At 44.7% G+C, this 20,625-nt stretch overlaps 1 protein-coding gene across 1 annotated transcript in view; it reads left to right on the plus strand.

Annotated features, from left to right (window-relative positions):
* LOC144688715 (tripartite motif-containing protein 60-like) overlaps positions 1-20,275 on the plus strand; it is a 37,487-nt gene extending 17,212 nt beyond the window's left edge. Inside the window, exons 3-6 of the mRNA XM_078555589.1 lie at positions 268-498; positions 922-944; positions 2,457-2,584; positions 18,327-20,275. Coding sequence (XP_078411715.1) covers positions 268-498; positions 922-944; positions 2,457-2,584; positions 18,327-18,877 — 933 coding nt within the window. The 3' untranslated portion in view covers positions 18,878-20,275. The remainder of the gene's footprint in view (positions 1-267; positions 499-921; positions 945-2,456; positions 2,585-18,326) is intronic.
* Positions 20,276-20,625: the final 350 nt, after the last annotated feature.

The raw sequence follows: 20,625 nt of genomic DNA on the forward strand, positions 1-20,625 counted from the left end.
CTTTCTCAGTTCTAATGTGCCCTTGTTCTAGACTCCCTACCAGAGGAAAACGTTCCTCTCTATCTGCCCTATTGATTCCTTTCAAAATCCTAAAACCCTCAATCAAATCATCCCTTCACCCTCTATATTTTAGGAAATAATTAAGTCCTTCAGGGGTCAGAGTGCAAACACTGAGCCACAACTGGCACTTAAGGAACAGAATGAGATTGTAATGGAATCTGCCATGTCGGTATTATTTACAATTTGATGAACTTCTCCTTCCAAAAGGATGAAATAAAACAAAAGAAAATTAAAATAAAGGAAAAGAGTGATGCACTAAAGAAGAGAATTGAAAGTGAAGAAAGAGAAATTTTTGACTATCTGGACAGAGAAGAGAAGCGTGTAATTGCAGAGATTGATGCCCAGATCCAAGATCTCAATGGCAAAATGAGCGATTTCAAGAATTACTTGACCAATCTGAATAACGTCTCCAAGAAAAAGGAAATCTTCTTCATACAGGTAACAATTTCTGCTTCTGTAACCGAGAAATAAATGAACTAGGATTGTTTACCTGAAGAATGACATCAGCCAATTAGAAGTTGTTCCTTTAACTAATTTGAGCACCAGCCTATGTTGGTGATGTAAACAGAATAGTCCCTCTTTGAGTTGTACTTGTATCTTTCCCAGGATTTTAATGATGTTGGGATTGTTTAGCTTTGTGTTACGAACTTTTAAAACCCAAGCTTAGAGACCCTTAAACATTATCCCCTGAATTATTCCTTACAGTTTTCAGCCTGTACTGAGTCTTGCATTTCAATTTAGTCTCAATAAAAATGCAAAGGTCTACAGAAGCTATTATGTCTCTTGAACACTTACACTTTGTGCAGTTGCTAACACACATGTTATATATTAATACTCCTCCCCATTTGTATCTTATTCTAGATGTTTAATTCTGAAGCTGGCAGGTAAGTAGCAGATTGCTTCTTTTTTATTTGAATATTTTGGAAAGTCATGTCCAATAGCCCGCGGTCAGCTGCACCTGCTCTGACCTGATAGTGCCATTTGTCAGCTCTGTTTCTGTACTTTCTCAGACTTGGCTGTTGTGTATAAACCCTACATACTGGGGCAAAGGGACATGATCCAGCATTACTGAGGTAGGAACTGGGTAAGAAATTGAAGAGAGAATGAAGAGAGAAACCCAGAATTTGATGTAAGAATGTCCAAGGGAGATTTTGACCATTGCAGAGACTGATTGAAATCGGAGAAAGGAGGGGTTGGCTACATGAAGTGGTGCATTGTTCCTTTACTTCTGACATTTGCGTTTATATCCAGCACAGCTGGTTTAATAAATTATACAGTGATGTTGAATTTGTGCAAGGTATTGGTTAGGCCCATAACTGGGAGTATCGGGTATGGTTCTGTTTTACCCTATTAACAGAAAGAAACTGGAACCATGAAGAAAGTGGGGGGTTTAAAATGGTTTCAGGAATGAGAGACTATGGATAATACACAAGGCTTAAACACTGGGAACACTCTCACCAGAACAAAAATGTGAAAGAGAGGATCAAATAGCTGTGTTCAAGATAATAGAGGGTTTTCCCAGAAAAAAAAGTGAAAGGTTGTCAGTGAATCGGTAATAAGGTAGCATCAACCCTGGGTTATCACAAGGAGAATGAAGGGAGGAGTTGGAAGATTTATTTTCTACAGAGAGTTATTACAACATGGAATGTTCTACTGCAGGGGCTACTCAGGAAGAGATTCTCATGTCACTTAAACGGTAATTGGATGTGTATTTGAAGAGGAAGAATATAAAGAAATATGGGAAAAGGGCAGGGAATTGAATTGTAGTAAATAATTTAGGAATATCAGAGGTTCTATGTCTGGACTGTGCTGATTTAGATATTTTTTATTGAAATAACACCTCCATGTCCTCAGGACATCTCAGTATCTCAGTGCAGTATTGAGTGAGTCCTGCCCTATTGGAAGTATTGTCCTTCAGATGAAAAGTTAAACCAGGGCCCTGCCAACCCTATCGGGTGAACATAAAGGGTCCCATGACGTTAATTTGAAGGAGAGCAGGGGATTTCTGCCTAGAACCCGGACAATATTACCCCTGCACCAACATCACTAAAACAGATGATCTGTTCATTGTCACAGGGCTGCTGTGAACTTCAGCTGCTAAATTTCCTATATATAGCTATATATCAACTATATTTCAAAAGTATTTAATTGGCTGTAAAAAGCTTTGTGATGTCCTGAGGTATTAAGATGGGCTATGAAAATGCAAGTCTTTCTCCTTTATTTAAAAATAAATGTATGGAAAGTATTCCAGAATATTGAAAAGTAGTATACATTCCAAAGTAAAGGGCAAAATGTCAAAATGAAACAGTTTTACCTTCTGCCAGTAAAGGACTAATCTCTGTTGCATTCCTCAGAAGCTCATAAGTTTTTTTAAACGTGTTTGTGTGAATTATCAGATTGAGAATCTTATCAAAACCGTTCGCATCGCTTCCAACTCCGTGCTTGGATGCAACTAAACAGCAGCAGTTGGCGCATTGGTCGCAGGAACAGGTGGAAAGGAACAGAGATATCTTGGTCTCACTGTGTAAGTAGTGAATCTATAGAGTCTCCACTATTTACACTATCCAGGCTTAGCATAAGCAGCTGCCTACATTGGGCCAATGGGAGCTAGCTAATTGCAATTTCCATTAAAGTCAGTTACAAAGGCTACCACAGGGGACAGCAGTTAATCTGCAGGCCATGCAAATATCAAGCAGTTGACTGATGTCTGTTTTGAACATGGTATCAAAGAGTTTTACATCACAGATGTACATACCCGTGTTCAGTTCTAAACCAGCAATAAATCGTGAAAACCAAAACTGGTGCTCACTTCTCCAGAAAAGAGAAGGCTGAGGGGTAACCTTGTTATGGTCTTTAAAATTATGAAGGTGTTTTTTTGGATAAAGAAAATGTTTCCCCTTGCTGGGGAATCCAAAATTAGGAGGACATAATTATAAGGTATTCACTAATAAATGCAATCGGAAACTCAGGAGAAACCTCTTTACCCAGGGAGTGGTGAGAATGTGGAACATGTTATCACACAGAGTAGCTAAGGTGAAAAGTATTAGATGTTTTTAAGGGGAATTGAATAAGTACATGAGAGAGAAAGGAATAGAAGGATATACTATAAGGTTAAATGGAATAGTGATAGGAGGCTCATGTGGAGCATAAAGACCAGCATAGAACAATTGGGCCAAATGGTCTGTAAATTCTATGTAATTGTATGTAATTCTAGGCAAAGAATGAAGCCTCTTGACCCATTGTGTCTAAGCCATCTCTCCATCCACTTACTATGCCATCCTTCTGTCTTTCCCCCTTTTAAAAATACTTGTTTAAGTGTTATTGTAGCTTGCTTCACTGATCCCTTTTTTATTCATTCATGGGATGTGGGCATCACTAACTAGGCCAGCATTTTTTGCCCATCCCTAATTGCCATTTTTCAGAGGCATTTAAGAGTCAACCACATTTCTGTGGGTCTGGAGTCACATGTAGACCAGACCAGGTAAGGACAGCAGGTTTCCTTCCCTAAAAGGCATTAGCAAACCAGGTGGATTTTTACAACAATCAGCAATGGTTTCATGGTGATCATCAGACTTTTAATTCCAAATTTTTATTGAATTCAAATTTCACCATCTGCCATGGATGGATTCGAAACCAGGTCCCCAGGGGTCTCTGGAATGTTGGTCTAGTGGCAATACCACTATGCCACCATCTCTTGCAAAGCTCCATCCCATTTCCAAACTTCCTTTCTTATCCAAAGTCCTTGAATGTGTTGCCATCTCCCAAATTCGCGCTCATCTTTTGCTGGGCTCCATGTTTGAATCTCTCCAATCAGGTTTCTACCACCGCCACAGTACAGAAACAGCTCCACCAGAGTGACAAATGACATCCTATGTCACTGTGACAAAGGTAAATTATCCCTCCTCTTCCTTCTCTACCTGAATGCAACCTTTGACACTGTTGACCTATCATCTTCCTCCAATGCCTCTCTACTGCCATTCCAGCTCATTGGGACTGCATGCATCTGGTTCCATTCTTATCTATCTAATTGTATCCAGAGTATCACTTACAAAGGTTTCTCTTCCTGCTCCTGCACTGTCACCTCTGGTATAAAAACAGAAAGTGCTGGAGAAATTCAGCCAGCCTGGTGGCATCTGTGGAGACAGAAACAGAGTTAATGCTTTAAGTCCAATATTACCCTTCTTCATAACTGAAGAGGGGTAGAAATGTGATGGGTTTTATGCTGTTGAAAAAGGGGGCAGGGGCAAGTGGAGAAAAAGGAAGGTCCGGATAGGTTAGAGGACAGGAGAGATCAAATAACAAAGACTTCATGGAACAAAAGGGAAGGGAGTAGTAATGGTAGTAGTAAAGAAACAAAACATTGGTCCAGAGTAAGTGTTATTGGCAGAATAAAGGACAGCTCTATGTGAAAGCAAAACATGAAAACAAGATACAGGTTGACACTTGGCAAAAACACAAATCAAAATGGAGGACAGAGTTTATGGTCTGAAGTTGTTGAACTCAGTGTTGAGTCCAGAAGGCTGTAAAGTGTCTAATCGAAAGATGAGGTGCTGTTCCTCCAACTTGCGTTGGGCTTCACTGGGGACAGAAATGTGAGCATGAGAGCAAGATGGTGAAACCAAATGGCAAGTAACTAGAAGGGCACCTTTGGTGTTCCCCAAGGATCTGCCCTTGGCATCCTCCTATATCTCGTCAACATGCTACCCTTAGACAACATCATCTGAAAGCACAGCATTAAATTCCACATATATGCTGATGACACCCAGCTCTCCCTCACCATCACTGTTGCTAAATTATCACACTGCTTATCTGACATTGTGTATTGGATCAGCATAAATTTTCTTTGATTAAATATTGGGAAGTCTGAAGCCATCGTCTTCAACCCTTATTCTATACTCCTTTCCCTAGCTACCAACTCCATCCCTATCCCTAGCAACAAACAGAGACTCACCCAGTTTGTTCATAACCTTGGTGTCATAGTTGACCCCAAAATGAGATTCTGCCCATATATCTGGGCCATTGCTAAGACTGCCTATTTCTACCTCTGAAACATTACCCAACTTTGCTCCATCTCGGCTCATCTCATACTGAAACCCTCATCCATCCCTTTTGTCATAGCTAGATTCGACTATTCCAACACACTTCCACATTCTACCCTCTGTATACTTGAGGTAATTCAAAACTCTGCTGCCCATGTCTTAATTCCCACCAGGTCTCTTTCCCTATCATCCCTGCGCTCACTGACCTGTATTGATAACATCTTGATTTTAAAATTCTCTTCCTTGTTTTCAAATTCCTCCATGGCCTCATCCTTCCCTATCTCTGTAATTTCCTTGAGCCCCACAACCCTCCAAGATATACGTGCTTCGTTAATTCTGGGCCTTTTGAGCATCCCTGATGTTAATCATTCCACCATTGGCAGCCGTGTCTTCAGTTGCCTGAGCCCTAAGCTCTGGAATTTCCTCTCTAAACCTTTTTACTTCTCCCCCTCCTCTTTAAAACCTAACTCTTTGACCAAACTGTTGGTCATATGACCTAATAAATATCTCCTTATGTGGCTTGGTGTCAAATTTTTTTTAATGTGAACCACTTTGGGATTTTTTATTACATCATAGGCACTCTACAAATAGTTGTTGTTGTTGTTGATTCTGATAGGACATTCCATGCCTTAATTGTCTTCTGCATTGAACAAATTCTTCTTTGTTCTTTTGGACATAATATTAAATTCACAGCCTTTCATTGGCAACTCACCAGAGAGTGGAAACAATTTACCCCTATTCGCCGTCTCAAAACCTCATAATTTCGAATATCTTTATCAAATCTCCTCTTAAACCTTCTTTATTTTAAGGATAAGGGCTCAGTCTTTCCTCACAGCTTAAGTCTCTCATTCTTAGAATCATTTAAGTGAATCCCTTGTGCCCTCTCCATGGTCTGAAGTGAGGGACACATGACTGGACATAATGGGGCAAAGAAACAGCAGTGACCCACATAGCAGATTGGTCAGGAAAGTAAAAGCCCATGGGATTCAAGGTAATGTGGCAAACTGGATAAAAGGTTGGCTTTGTAACAGGAAACAAAGGGTAATGGTCGATGGATGCCCTTGCGAATGGAAAGTTGTCTCAAGTGGTGTTCCACAGGGCTCTGTGTTGGGACCCTTGATGTTTGTGTTATATATTAACAATTTGGACGTGAACGTGGGGGGCACGATTGGGGAATTTGCAGATGACACAAAGATTGACTGAGTAGTGGATAGTGTAGAGGATAGCCATAATCTCCAAAACGATATAAATGGGTTGGTGGAGTGGGCAGTAAAGTGGCAGATGGATTTTAACATAGAGAAGTGTGAGGTCATACATTTAGGGAGGTCAAACAGTTACAGGGATTACACAATAAATGGGAATATACTAAGACGGGTAGATGAAGTGAGAGATCTTGGCATACAAGTACACAGGTCCCTGAAGGCAGCAGTTCAAGTAGACAAGGTTGTAAAGAAGGCATATGGAATGCTCTCCTTCATTGGCAGAGGTATAGAATATAAAAGTAAGGATATAATGTTGGAATTGTATAAAACACTGGTGAGGCCACAACTGGAGTATTGTGTGCAATTCTGGTCACCACATTACAGGAAGGACGTAATAGCTCTGGAGACAGTGCAGAGGAGGTTTACAAGAATGTTGCCAGAGTTAGAAAAGTATAGCTACGAGGAGAGATTGGATAGGTTGGGGTTATTTTCCTTAAAACAAAGAAGGCTCAGAGGTGACTTGATTGGGGTGTACAAAATTATGAGGGGAAAAGATAGAGTGGACAGGATAAAATTATTTCCCTTGATGGAGAATTCTAGAACCAGGGGACATAGATTCAAGATAAGTGGCTGAAGGTGTAGGGGGGGACATGAGGAAGAACTTTTTTACGCAGAGGGTAGTGGGTGTCTGGAATTCGCTGCCCAAGTTGGTGGTAGAGGCAGAAACTTTAAACTCTTTTAAAAAGTACCTGGATCTGCACCTTAAGTGCTGTAAGCTGCAGGGCTATGGGCCGGGTGCATGAAGGTGGGATTAGAAAGGGCACCTGGGTGTCTTCAGGCTGGCACAGACAAGATGGGCCGAATGGCCTCCTTCTGTGCTGTAACTTTTCTATGGTTCTACGGTTCTATGGTTTTATGACCTGAAACCCTGTTTCCTTATGGTGGGTGGTTGGGGGCTGTCTTGAATTCCTATTCCACATATCCCACCTATTCTACAAATCCACTATGCTCTGGGAAATGAAGAACAGCCTAACAGTCCTGTACTTCCATAACTTGTAACTGTGATTCCTCGTCCTCCCTGACCTATTTTGTTAAAATAATTGGCCTACATAAACATAATTTAGTCCCTTCATTATTTTGTAAATCTTGCTCAAATCGCCCCTGAGCCTGTACCTTTCTAAGGTGCAGACACAGGGAATGCAGCTTGTGGTCCTCCTCCGCACTCTTTCCAAAGCTTCAATATCATCCACCTTGCGAGGAGATCAATAACAGGACAGAGTGTTCCAACTGAAGCCTAACCAAGGTCCTGTACATGAACAAAAGTGAAAGCTTTGTTTTATATGAGAGTGAAACAGCTAAGGAGGTGGGGGTGGTGTATTCAGAAATTTCATGCCTTAGAACACCTGGTGAGACCATTGAATTTTTTTGCTGCACAGCTCATAGTATAAATAGTTTGGGTATTGACACACCCAGTGACCTCCTGTCAAATCCACTCCCCAGCTCACAGTGAGACATGCTGATCATCGAAGAAAGACAATGCCCCTCCTGTTCTTAATTTGCTCCACCAGTATATCTCCACATCCATGTATGGGAACTGAGGTACACTGCTGGTTCTTGAACTGCCTCCAGACAACTTTTCTCAATCCTGAGATTTGTTCAGATTTGATTTGCCAGATGATTACAAAGCTTCAGGTTAGCTGAATGTGCCTGAATGAATCTGGCTATGATATCCTTGACAGCTAAGCGGAAGGGCTGCAGCTACCCTGGCCACACCAGGCTCCTCCTCCTCGTCCTTCTGCTTTGGTTGTTGCTCCCCATCTTCCTCCTTCACATCTGTAGATGCAGAGCGATCATCACCTCCTTCCTGCAACTGCAGTCCAGTCTCTGCTAAATTATATTGTGCATGATGCAGCACATCTCCACTCTCATTCTAGACACCCTTGCTGGGGCATCCTGAAGGGTGCTGCACCTCTATCTAGGTGCTTGAACCATAGCTTCAGCATTCCAATGGCTTGCTCAGTGATGACTCTTGTGCTATTTTGGCTTCAGTTGTACTGTTCATGGGCATCAGGGTTCAGCAGTGTTCACCTGGGAGTTGTACTTGTGTGCAGAGACTCTGGGATTCTACAGATAGCACCATCAGATCCCTGGAAGGAGCTGAAGGTGAAGAAATTCAGGGCTGTGGTGACCTTGGCAGCACTGGCACTGCTTGCCCACCTGTTCCATTTGGCAAGAGGTCTTCTTCCAGGAGGCTGCAAATGTTAGCACCAACCTGATGGAAAAGTCTGATCCTCTTGAGGCACTGGTGTTCTGACTTAGCTCTCAACAACATTACTAAAACGGTTCATATCTCATTGCTGTTTGTGGGATCTTGCTGTGTGTAAATTGGCTGCAATGATTCCTACATTCAAACAGCACCATGGGGATATCATGCAATATAGCAGTTCAAGAAGGTGGCTCATCGCCACTTTCTCAAAGGCAGTTAGAGATGGGCAATAAACGTTGGCTTAGCCAGAGACACGCACGCTCAGTGAAAGAATTTTAAGAAGTGACTACACTGCAAAAGTGGTTCCTTGGCTGTAAAGCACTTTGGGACATCCTAAGCTAATGAAAGGCGCTTTAAAAATGCAAATTATTTCTTCTTTCTTTATTGCCTATCCTTAGTTGCCCTGAGAGACTGACAACTCAGTGTTTTTTGGATGAACTGCTACACACTTTGTGGAAATTCCAGGGTTTGAATCCAGCAATGATGAAGGGAAAGCAACCTAAATTTCATTCTTCCACCACTCCTGTGTAGATGCAATGCAACCTTTGATTTTAACATCAACACAGCAGCTAGCCTCAGGTCACTTAGATACCCCTGGTACCCACATCATTTGTTTAAACACAGGAATCTAAATATGTACCTGTCAAACGAACATATGAACAAGGAGCAGGAGTAGGCCATTCAGCCCCTCGAGCCTGCTCAGCCATTTAATAAGAACGTGTCTGATTCGATAGTAATCTGAAATCTGCATCCCACTTACCCCTGATAACCTATTACCCCCTTGCTTACCAAAGATCTATCCACCTCTGCCTTAAAAATATTCCAAGACTCTGCTTCCACCACCTTTTCAAGAAGAGAGTTCCAAAGACTCACAGCCCTCTGAGTGAAAAAATTTCGCCTCATCTCTGTTTTAAATGGGCGACCCCCTATTTTTAAACAGTGACCCCTAGTTCTAGATTCTTCCACAAGAGGAAACATCCTCTCCACATCCACCCTGTCATGACCCCTCAGGATCTTATATGCTTCAATCAAGTCGCCTCTTATTCTTATAAACTCCAACCGATACAAGCCTAGTCTTTCCAACCTTTCCTCATAAGACAACCCACCCATTCCAGGTATTAGTCTGGTAAACCTTCTCTGAACTGCTTCCAATGCATTTACATCCTTCCTTAAATAAGGTGACCAATACTGTACACAGAACTCCAAATATGGTCTCACTAGTGCCCTGCACAACTGAAGCATAACCTCCCAACTTTTGTATTCAATTCCCCTCGCAATAAATGATAACATTCTATTAGCTTTCCTGATTACTTGCTGTACCTGAATATTAGTCTTTTGTGATTCATACACTAGGACACCCAGGTCCCTCTACACCTCAGAGCTCTGCAATCTCTCACCATTTAGATAATATGCTTCTCTTTTATTCTTCCTGCCAAAATGAACAATTTCACATTTTCCCACATTATACTCCAACTGCCAGATCTTTGCCCACTCACTTAACCCATCTATATCTGTTTGTAGCCTCCTTATGGCCCCTTCACAACTTACTTTCCTACCTATCTTTGTGGCATCAGCAAATTTGGCAACCATCCCTTCAATCCCTTCATCCAAGTCACTTATATAAATTGTAAACAGTTGAGGTCTCAGCACTGATCTCTGTGGCACACCATTCGTTACATCTTGCCAACCTAAAAAGACCCATTTAAGCCTACTCTCTGCTTCCTGTTAGCCAGCCAATCTTCTATCTGTGACAATATGTTATCCCCTATACTATGAGCTTTTATTTTCCACAATAACCTTTGATGTGGCACTTTATCAAATGCTTTCTGGAAATCTAAGTACAGTATATCCACTGGTTCTCTTTTATCCACAGCACATGTTATTTCCTCAAAGAACTCCAATAAGTTGGTTAAACATGATTTCCCTTTCACAAAACCATGTTGACTCTGCCTGATGACCTTGAGCTTATCCAAGTGCCCTGCTATAACCTCTTTAATAATAACTTCTAACATTTTCCCTATGACAGATGTTAGGCTAACTGGCCTGTAGTTTCCTACATCTGCTTCCTTTCGTTTTTGAATAATGGAGTTACATTTGCTGTCTTCCAATCTAATGGGACCTTCCCCAAATCTAGGGAGTTTTGGAAAATTAAAACCAATGCATCAACTATGTCACTAGACACTTCAGACTCTTGTCAGCCCGCAGCTCCAACAATTTACTCAGTACCACTTCTCTGGTGACTGTAATTTTCCTGACTTCCTTCCCCACTTCCATTTCCTGGTTTATAGCTGCTTCTGGGATCTTACTTGTATCCTCTATAGTGAAAACTGATGCAAAATACCTGTTCAATTCACCTGCCATCTCCTTGTTTCCATTATCAATTCTCCAGTCTTACTTCCTATAGGACCAACACTCACCTTGTTAACTCTTTTTCCTTTTTAAAATATTTATAAAAACTCTTACTATCTGTTTTTATATTTCTGGCTAGCTTTCTCTCAAACTCTAATTTTTCCCTCCTTATTAGTCTTTTAGTCATTCTTTGCTACTCCCTATATTCTGTCCAATCTTCTGGCCTTCCACCTATCTTTGCATAATTACATGCTTTTTCTTTAAGTTTGATACTATCTTTAACCTTTCTAGTTAACCACGGATGATGTGTTCGTCCCTTGGACTTTTTCTTACTCGTTGGAGTGTATCTATTCTGTGCATTCTGAAATATCCTTTAAATATTAGCCACTGCATCTCTATTGACCTATCCCTTAACCTAATTTGCCAATTCACTTTAGCCAGCTCAGCTTTCATGCCATCATAATTGCTCTTATTTAAGTTTAAAAATTTAGGGTGCAATTTTCCCAGGTTTGCACTAAGTGCGGTAGTGGGCGGGTAAAATGGAGTCCTACTCGCTGATGAAAATGGTGGGTTTTCACGCCATATCCTCCCGAGTCCGCCTCATTATATATTCACTCCCCCGAAACATGCTGTTTCCATGGCGGGAGGACTCTCATTCGCCCACTCGCCATCAACCCGCTGTTGCATCACGCCAGCCGCCATCTTTAAAAGGCAGCCACCAGCAAAGCGCTCATTGCACCAGCTCATCACCGCTGCCCAGGAGACATGGCCGGCAAAGGCAAAAAGACTGCAGCTCCCCGCTTCAACAACGGGTCCCTCGAGCGACTGCTGGGAGCCGTGGAGGCCCCCCGGGATGTGCTCTACCTCCCCCCCGCTCTGGCCGCAGGATGGGCAGCAAAGTCATCAGCCCGGCTTGGGAGGCAGTGGCAGCGGTGGCAGCGCAAACGCCCTGCAGAGGAGGACAGTCACCCAGTGCCACAAGAGGATGAATGATCTCCTCCGTTCCCCCAGGGTAAGTCACTCTTTTCATCACTCCCAACTCTCACATTCACAAACCCATCACACATCCACAGGGCCCTCGCTCACTGCCTGTGCAAGAGACATCACCATTCACTCTCTCACACACACCATCATTGTCCTCATCCCATCCATGGGACCACTCACCACCCACACAGACCAGGCATACTTATCATCTGACCTGGCAGGAGTCCTGCTTACACTCTCCCCATCCCTATCCATGCAGGACAAACTGGCTCACAACAGGAGGGAAAGGTCACAGACAGGTAGAGGGATGCCGGAGATCAAAGTTCTTACAGAATTTGAAAACAGAGCCATCTAGCTGGCCGGCGATGACCAGGACCGGTCCTGTGTTGACTGTGAGGTTGGCACTGCTCTAACAAGTGAGGATCCAGCAGTGCAACAACCACCAGACAACCATGCCATGAGTGATGTGTCCTGTTTCACAGGCCACTGCCATGCATTAATTATCTCCCCTTGCTTTCGCAGGCACATCCAGGAAACAGCCAACAGAGTCCATGACCCAGAGCCCCCAATCAAGGCTCATAGAAACCTCTGTAGAGGAATCTGGAGGTACCCTCCCTGAAGTCCCATCACAGCGCTCACCCACACCCTCCACCAGCACAGAGACTCACTTCTCGGTGGGAACTAGCTTTAGAGTAGCCTCGGGATCACAATCTGGTGAGCACATCGTACTGACTGATCCACAGCGGGCAGAGGCAGGGACTTCCTAGGTCCCCAGCACTCAGAGGACTGTTGGAGGCTAGAACATTTTTGAGTCTGAGTCAGATGACCAGCCTCTGGACTCGGTCATGTCACAGTTGCTGGAGCTGCAAAGGCAAGCTCGGGAACATCAGGAAGGGATGTCCGCTGCACTCCTCAGATTGCAAGGCACGATGGAGGAGTCCATCTGTCTTCAGGCTGAGATGATGGTGCTGGCATTGCAACACACCAAGGTCAACTGGCAGGATGGCAGCCACCATGGAGATCTTGATCTAGGACATCACTCCTGCACTCCTGCATCGCTGATGCCGTAGTTGGCCTCCAACAGTGTGTGCACAAGAGGGGTGCTGGGCAGCTCAATCTCACTCCAGCTTCCCCTTCCGTTCACAGAGTCAGCCAGGGGCCCTCGGGCACCCATAGGGAGGAGGACCAGTAGGTGCACACTCTGGGGCCATCCACCCAGGTGACTCTGGGAGCATCCAGCCCATCCAAATCCCCTCTTCCTGTGACCTCCACAGCTCCAGCTTCACAGCCTGATCATGTAGCGCAAGTGAGCTGCCCTCAGCCAGGCAGGAGTCAGACATTCTCAGAGGCTATGTGAAAATGTATGGAGTGTCCTCACTGAATGTTGATATCATCCTCCTGCGATCGAGCGACTATTAGGGCCTCCACTGCATCTCCTTGACAGGAGCATTCTCACAGACAGTATTGGCACAGCGATAAGCCATACTGGAGTCAAATGTTCACAACTGCGATGTGAGGATCTATGGAGACACCTCACTGCATGTCGTCATCATCCTCCACAAATGTGGCAGCCATGAGGGCCTCCCGAGCGTGCCTGCCTGCCTCATCTAGCCAGTGCGAGAGCTTCATCTCCTTCATCATCACCACGGAGAACCCCTCACCCTCATCCCTATCAGCGTCCTCCTCATCCAAGGAGACCTCCAGCTCCTCCATCTCCTCCTCAGCCAGCTCATCTCCCTGCTGCAACGCCAGGTTGTAAAGGGCGCAGCAGGCGATGATGATGTGTGACACCCTCTGCGGACTATTGCAGGACTCCACCAGACTGGTCCAGGCACCAGAACCACATCTCCAGCATCCCCATGGTCTGCTCCACCAAGTTGCAAGTTGCAGCATGAGCCTCATTATAGCGTCGCTCTGCTGCAGTCTGAGGCCGCCGCACGGGTGTCACCAGCCACGGCCTCTGCGAGTAGCCCTTGACCCCAAGGAGCCAAACCTGCAGTCTCTGTGGACCCTGGAAGAAGTCAGGGACCCGTGACTGACTGAGGATGTAGGAGTCGTGCACACTCCCTGGAAACCATGCACATACCTGCAGGATGCATTTCTGGTGGTCGCATACTAGCTGCATGTTCAGTGAGTGGAAGCCCTTGTGGTTGATGTAGTCCACCATGTGCAGCGATGGAGACCTGAGCGCCACATGGGCGCAGTCAATTGTACCCTGCACCTGTGGGAATCCCGAGATCAGGGCGAATCCAATGGCCCTTGCATCCTGGCTGTCCCGGTCCCGGGCGAAATGCACAAAGTTGTGTGCCATGGAGAAGATGGCATCCGTGACCTCATGGATGCATTTGTAGGTGGCAGATTGTGAAATCCCACAGAGGTCACCTGTGGAGCCCTGAAAGGAGCCACTGGCATAGAAATTGAGCACCCTGGTCACTTTCACAGCCACGGGTAGTAGATGCCCTCCATGTCCCCTTGGCTCCAAGTCCTGCAGTAAATGGCAGATGTGAGCCACCAGGTCCCTAGACATGCGCAGTCGTTGGCGACACTGGTTCTCAGTCATCTGCAGGAATCGCAGGCAGTGTCTATAGGCCCTGGGTGTCACTAGGTGCTGACCAGCCACGGCTCACTGTCACTCCTGGGCAGTGTGTGTGGGAGCCCCTGCTGCCCTTTCTTCATGAGGTTGCTGCTCCTGCCTTTGCGAGGCCAGGAGCCTTAGTCACTCTCTCCTCCATCTTCTACAGTCTCTGTAGGCCATCAGGCATACAGCTAGATCACCAAGATCCATGATCCTGACGTGGTCCTCCTGCAGCATGAAAGACAGAGACACGTGGTTATCATGGCTGTACTCAGCACCTTTCCTGGCCCTGTGTGACCGTCCCTTAACGCTTCCCGGAGACTGCTGGTCACCCCTCGGATGGCCAGAGATGAATGCGCTGCATGGCTGCCCTGTCAACCTGCAACATGGGGTCACTGGTCCAAACCTGGATGCTGAGATTGCAAGAGGCTGTGAGTGTCTCCAGCAGTGATTGCTACATGGCCAGTGTTGGTGAGGAGATTGTACAACGTGTTCAGTCCAACTGCTCTGCAGTCCAAAAAAGTGGTGACGGACTCGACGCCTGTGCAAGGGGGTTGGGGGAGGGGGGGTGGTGGGGTGGTAAAGTATGGAGCGTTTGGTGGCCCTTTGGTGCCTCCATGTTGCTTGCATGGGCGGGCAGCTAGGAGCCTGACCCCATATCACTGAGGCTGCGCCTGATCTGTCTCAGCTGCAGAGGCATCGTCAGTTTGTACAAGTGTCCCTAATGCGTGGCGACTCCCCTCGCTTGCCCTGACCCCAATCCCGATTGCCTGTGTGCGGGATGCCGCACCAGGGGAGCACTTGACCCCCTACCACTGACAACAGTCACCTCTGAGGCTGGCAAGCACTTGCCCTCAGACACCATCACCCCTCAGCAGTTGCCTCCGGGGCCGGGTATCAGTTTCCCCGCCCCCCCCCGGCGCCCCTGAGGCCTGTAAACAATGGGTGAGCTGTGGTGAACGCTGCTGCTCACTCACCTCAGTTCCCCCAAAGTGAAGGCCGCTAAGTGCACGTCGCCTGCGTGCTGTTGTGAAACACGTCGAGGTGCTTCCCCGCCGATGTGGACGGGCGATACGGCGGGGTTCCAAGAGCCTGGCGGGATGGCCTTTTAATTACAATTAGCTCCCCGCCCACCGATGGCGGGAAACACAGCCCGCCATCGGTGGGCTGAGCGGACAATCACAACCTGCGTTCACACCGTCGTGAAACAGGTTGCATCATATTTTACGCGCACGCCATCTATCACACCCTCCACCAGGGGGCTCGGAAAGTTCCAGCCTTATTCTCAGACTCACTCCTCTCTCCCCCAAACTGAATGTAAAATTCAATCATATTATGGTTGCTGCTACCCAGGGCCATCTTCAGTATGAGATCATTAATTACTCCCATCTCATTGCACAGTACCAGGTCTAGTATAGCCTGCTCTCTGGTTGGCTCCTTCATGGTCTATTGCACATACACTAGGGGAGTGGCCCAAAACCAAATTCTGGAGATGAGGTCATTTGCATAGCGAGGCAGCCAGAGGATACAATGACTCATCAATGCCAGGCAGTCCAATCCGTGCCAGTCCAGCCTCTCCTGGAACAGGACCCTCTGAAGAGTCAAAAGGGCTAAAGACAGAGATGCATGGATCTCTTCAACTCCTCTAGTTCAAGATATTGATGAATTCCATGCCCACCACCCCTCTTGCCAGGATCAATTCCCTTAGTCTACTAGAAGCCACTCAAAAAGATATGCCAACTGGTGAGATTTCCAATGAAGTCTGTCAGTGGTGCCAAACTTAGGGGCTCCCTGACCCATACCCTTGACCTGATAGTGAGGTGGGTGGGAATCAGCCAAAGGCTTCATAAAGTGTGACTCTCCACACTACTAGCCCCCTCCCCACTAACTCACACCCTCTCCAGCCCCAATGCTTTTGAACCATAGAATCATAAAAAAGTTATAGCACAGAAAGGGGTCTTTTAGCCCCTCATTTCTGTGCTGGCCAAAAAAGGAATAAAAAAGAATCTAGCCGCTCATTTTAATCCCACTTTCCAACACCTGGTCTGTAGCCTTGCAGGTTACAGTACTTCAGGTGCAGATCCAGGTACCTTTTAAATGAGTTGAGCGTTTCAGCCTTGACCACCGATTTAAGCAGTGAATTCCAGATGCCCACAAAGTTTTTCCTCATGTCCCCTCTAATGCTTCTACCAATCATTTTAAATCTATGCCCCCTGGTAATTGACCCCTCAGCTGGGAGAAACAGGTCTTTCCTGTTTACCCTATCCAGGCCCCTCATAATTTTGTTTCCCCTCAGCCTCCTCTGTTCCAAGGAAAACAACCCCAGCCTATTCATCTTTCCTCTTAGCTATAATTTTAAAGCCCTGGCAACATTCTTGTAAATCTCCTCTGTATTCTCTCCAGAACAATTATGTCCTTCCTGTAATGTGGCAACCAGAACTGTACACAAAATTCCAGCTGTGGCCTAACTAGCATTTTATACAGTTCCATCATTACATCCCCGCTTTTGTATTCTATACCTCGTCCAATAGAGGAAAGCATTCCATATGCTTTCATGACCACCTTATCTACCTGTCCTGCCATCTTCAGGGAGCTGTGGACATGCACTCCAAGGTGCTCACTTCCTCAACCCCCCCCCCAAAATACTCCCATTTATTGAGTATTCCCTTGCTTTGTTTGCCCTCCCCAAATGCACTACCTCACACTTCTCCAGATTGAATTCCATTTGTCACTTTTCCACCCATTCAACCAAACCATTGATATCATTCTGGAGACAACTATCCTCTTCACTATCAACTACACGGCCAACTTTTGCGTCATCTGCAAATTTCCCAATCATGCCTCCAACAGTTAAGTCCAAATCATTAATATATACAACAAACAACAAGGGATCCAACACTGAGCCCTGTGGAATGCCACTGGAAACCGCTTTTCATTCGCAAAAATATCCATCGACCATTACCCTTTGTTTCCTGTCGCTGAGCCAATTTTGGATCCAACTCACCACATTCCCCTGTATCCCATGGGATCTCACTTTTCTGACCAGTCTGCCATGTAGGACTTTGTCAAATGCCTTACTGAAATCTATGTAGACCACATCCACTGCACTATCCTCATCAACCCTCCTTGTTACTTCCTCAAAAAAGTTCTATTAAGTTAGTAAGACACAATCTTCCCCTAACAAAACCGCACTGATTATCCCTGATCAACCCATGCCTTTCTAAGTGACAGTTTATCCTGTCTCTCAGAATCGATTCCAACAATTTGCCCACCACTGAAGTCAGACTGACAGGCTATAATTTTCAGAACTATCCCTCTACCATTTTTAAATAATAGCACAACATTTGCAGACCTCCAATCCTCTGGGACCTCGCCTGTATCTAGTGAGGATTGGAAAATGATCGTCAGAGCATCCGTTATTTCCTCCCTGGCTTTCTTTAACAGCTTGGGATATGGCCCATCTGGCCCTGGTGATTTATCCACCTTTAAGGATGTCAGTCCCTACAGTACTTCCTCTCTCACTATGCTTATTGCATCTAACATTTTACACTCCTCCTCTAACTAGAATATCTGCTTCATCCCTCTCCTTAATGAAGATAAAGGCAAAGTACTCATTGAGAACCCTGCCCACACCTTCAGCATCAGAGCACACGTTACCATGTACATCCCTGATAGGCCCTACCCTTTCCTTAGTTATTCTCTTGCTCTTAATGTACTGGTAAACATCAAAGGTTTCCTTTGATTTTACCGTATTTTTTCGTATTGTCTCTGCTTTTCTAGTGTCAGGTCTTCAGAACAGCTCTCAAGAATGAAGGGCAAGCATTTATTCGGATTTCTGCTTTTATTCACAGATGGACAGACACCGATTCTGGATCCAAACACAGCCCATCCTCAATTGGTTGTGTCCCTCAGTAAGAGGAATGTGACGCTAACTAGGCAGAAACGAAAGTATCCTGATAATCCAGGACGATTCGACTGTTTCCCACAGGTCGTGTGTGCTGAGGGAATGAACTGTGGCCTCTCTTACTGGGAGGTTGACGTTCCAGGAGGGTGTTGGAGGGTGGGAGTCTGTTACAAGAGCCTGAGCCGGAAGGGCCCGGGTGCTAAATGTTCCCTGGGAATGAATGATAAATCATGGAGCTTGTGCTCAGTGCTAGGCTCATATACTGCACTGCACAATGGGAACAAAATGAAAATAACTGCTGAAAACCCATCCAGAGTGGGAGTCTACGTGGATTTTGAGGCTGGAATAATTTCATTTTACAGTGTGTCTAACAGGAAACTAACCCTGTTATACTCCTTCCAACAGCAAACATTAATTGAAGCCCTCTACCCAGCTCTGACAGTTAATGAATGTGATGATTGCATCACCATATGTGACTTGAGTTTCACATTTTCATAAGTCTTGAATTATTAATTTTTGATCTGTTTGAGGAAAGTACTCAGGAGTTTGATCTCTTAGTTCTAATGATGTGACCAAGTAAAATGTTAATGCTCTCATTTTCTATTGGCTGCAGATTATAGTATAATCAGATTTTAGACATTTAAAGGCAAAATTATGAAGAAATGCTTCTAGACAAAGATTACTGGTGGTTTCTGCAAAATTGATCAGTTTATTTTTAATAATTTTGATGTTTAAACTACATTCTATTTTTACATGTCTTTTGTATGTTAAAAATCTTATGTTTGTGTATACTTCTTGTCTATACACTCTTACTTCCTGATGTTACATTTCTCTCAACCTTTATCCATAATAAATTGCTTCATCCACATTTATAATTAAAAATCCCTATTGTAACATTGTACACTGACTTACCTGAGGTGGTATTCAATCCCCTATTCCTCTTTCTTAGGGGATCTAGTATCACAGAATTGTTACAGCACAGAAGGAGGCCATTCAGCCCCTCATGTCTGCACTGGCTCTCCAAATGAGCATTTCACCTAGTGTCACTCTCCTGCATTCTCCCCGTAACCTTGCACATTTTTTCTTTTTAGATAACAGTCTAATCCCCTTTGAAAGCCTCAACTGAACCTGCCTTCACCATACTCTCAGGCACTGTATTCCAGATCCCAACCACTCGCTGTGTGGAAAAGTTTTCCCTCATATTACTTTTGCATCTTTTGTCAATTACTTTAAATCTATGTCCTATCTTCTCAATCCTTTCATGAGTGGGAATAGTTTCTCCCTATCTACATTGTCCAGACCCTCGTGATTTTGAATTACTCTATCAAATCTCCTCTCAGCCTTCCCTTCTCCTAGGAAAACAATCCCAACTTCTCCAATCTATCTCCATAACTGATGGTAGATAATAAGATAACTAATCTTCATCCCTGGAACCATTCTTGTGAATCTTTTCTGCACTCTCTCCAATGCCTTCACATCCTTCCTAAAGTGCAGCGCCCAGAACATCATTCATCAAAGCTAAACTGTTTGTGATTTGAAAAACCCACCAGAAGACCTCATTGCTGTAAGACAAGAGTTCGTAAAGGGGAATTCTGAATAAACATCACTGTCTCCAATTAGAAACCCCATGAACTAGCAGCTACTGTGGACCGGAACCCTTCAGTTGTGAACAAACATCTAGACACTCCATGAATAATTTTTTTTCTGACTTTACTTGTTACCTGGCCAAGTTTTTAATATCTGATACTCTGCAGAGTTTTATTTTCTTTTTTGTGTGCTTGGGGGTTGAGGGGGGTGGGGTTGTGTCTGTGTTGATTTTTGCATTAGTGGGTAACTAGACATATTTGTACATTTTAAACCTTTTGTTAATAATTTCTGCATTTTTACCTGAGTGAGTTTTAGCAATAAAAATAACTCTTTACATGTTAACTGAAGAAACTTGGCTGGCTTATTTCTTGCACCAAGGTATACACAGTTAAATATATATTAAATTTGCAATATCAACAGAGGAGTCAGTTCACCCCTGTTAGCCTAGTCATAACACCCCATTGAAGCTGGCTTTCTCCCAGTTAATTATTCTTATTCTGGACTGCTCTTTGTCCTTTTCCATAGTCAGCCTAAACCTTATGATACAATGGTCACTGTCCCCTAAATGTTCTCCTACTGACACTTGATCCTCTTGGCCCACCTCATTCCTAGGAACCACCAGGTCTAGCAATGCTTCCTTTCTCATTGGACTGGAAACA

Source organism: Cetorhinus maximus, chromosome 13 (assembly GCF_964194155.1).
Source record: "Cetorhinus maximus chromosome 13, sCetMax3.hap1.1, whole genome shotgun sequence".
NCBI lineage: Eukaryota > Metazoa > Chordata > Chondrichthyes > Lamniformes > Cetorhinidae > Cetorhinus > Cetorhinus maximus.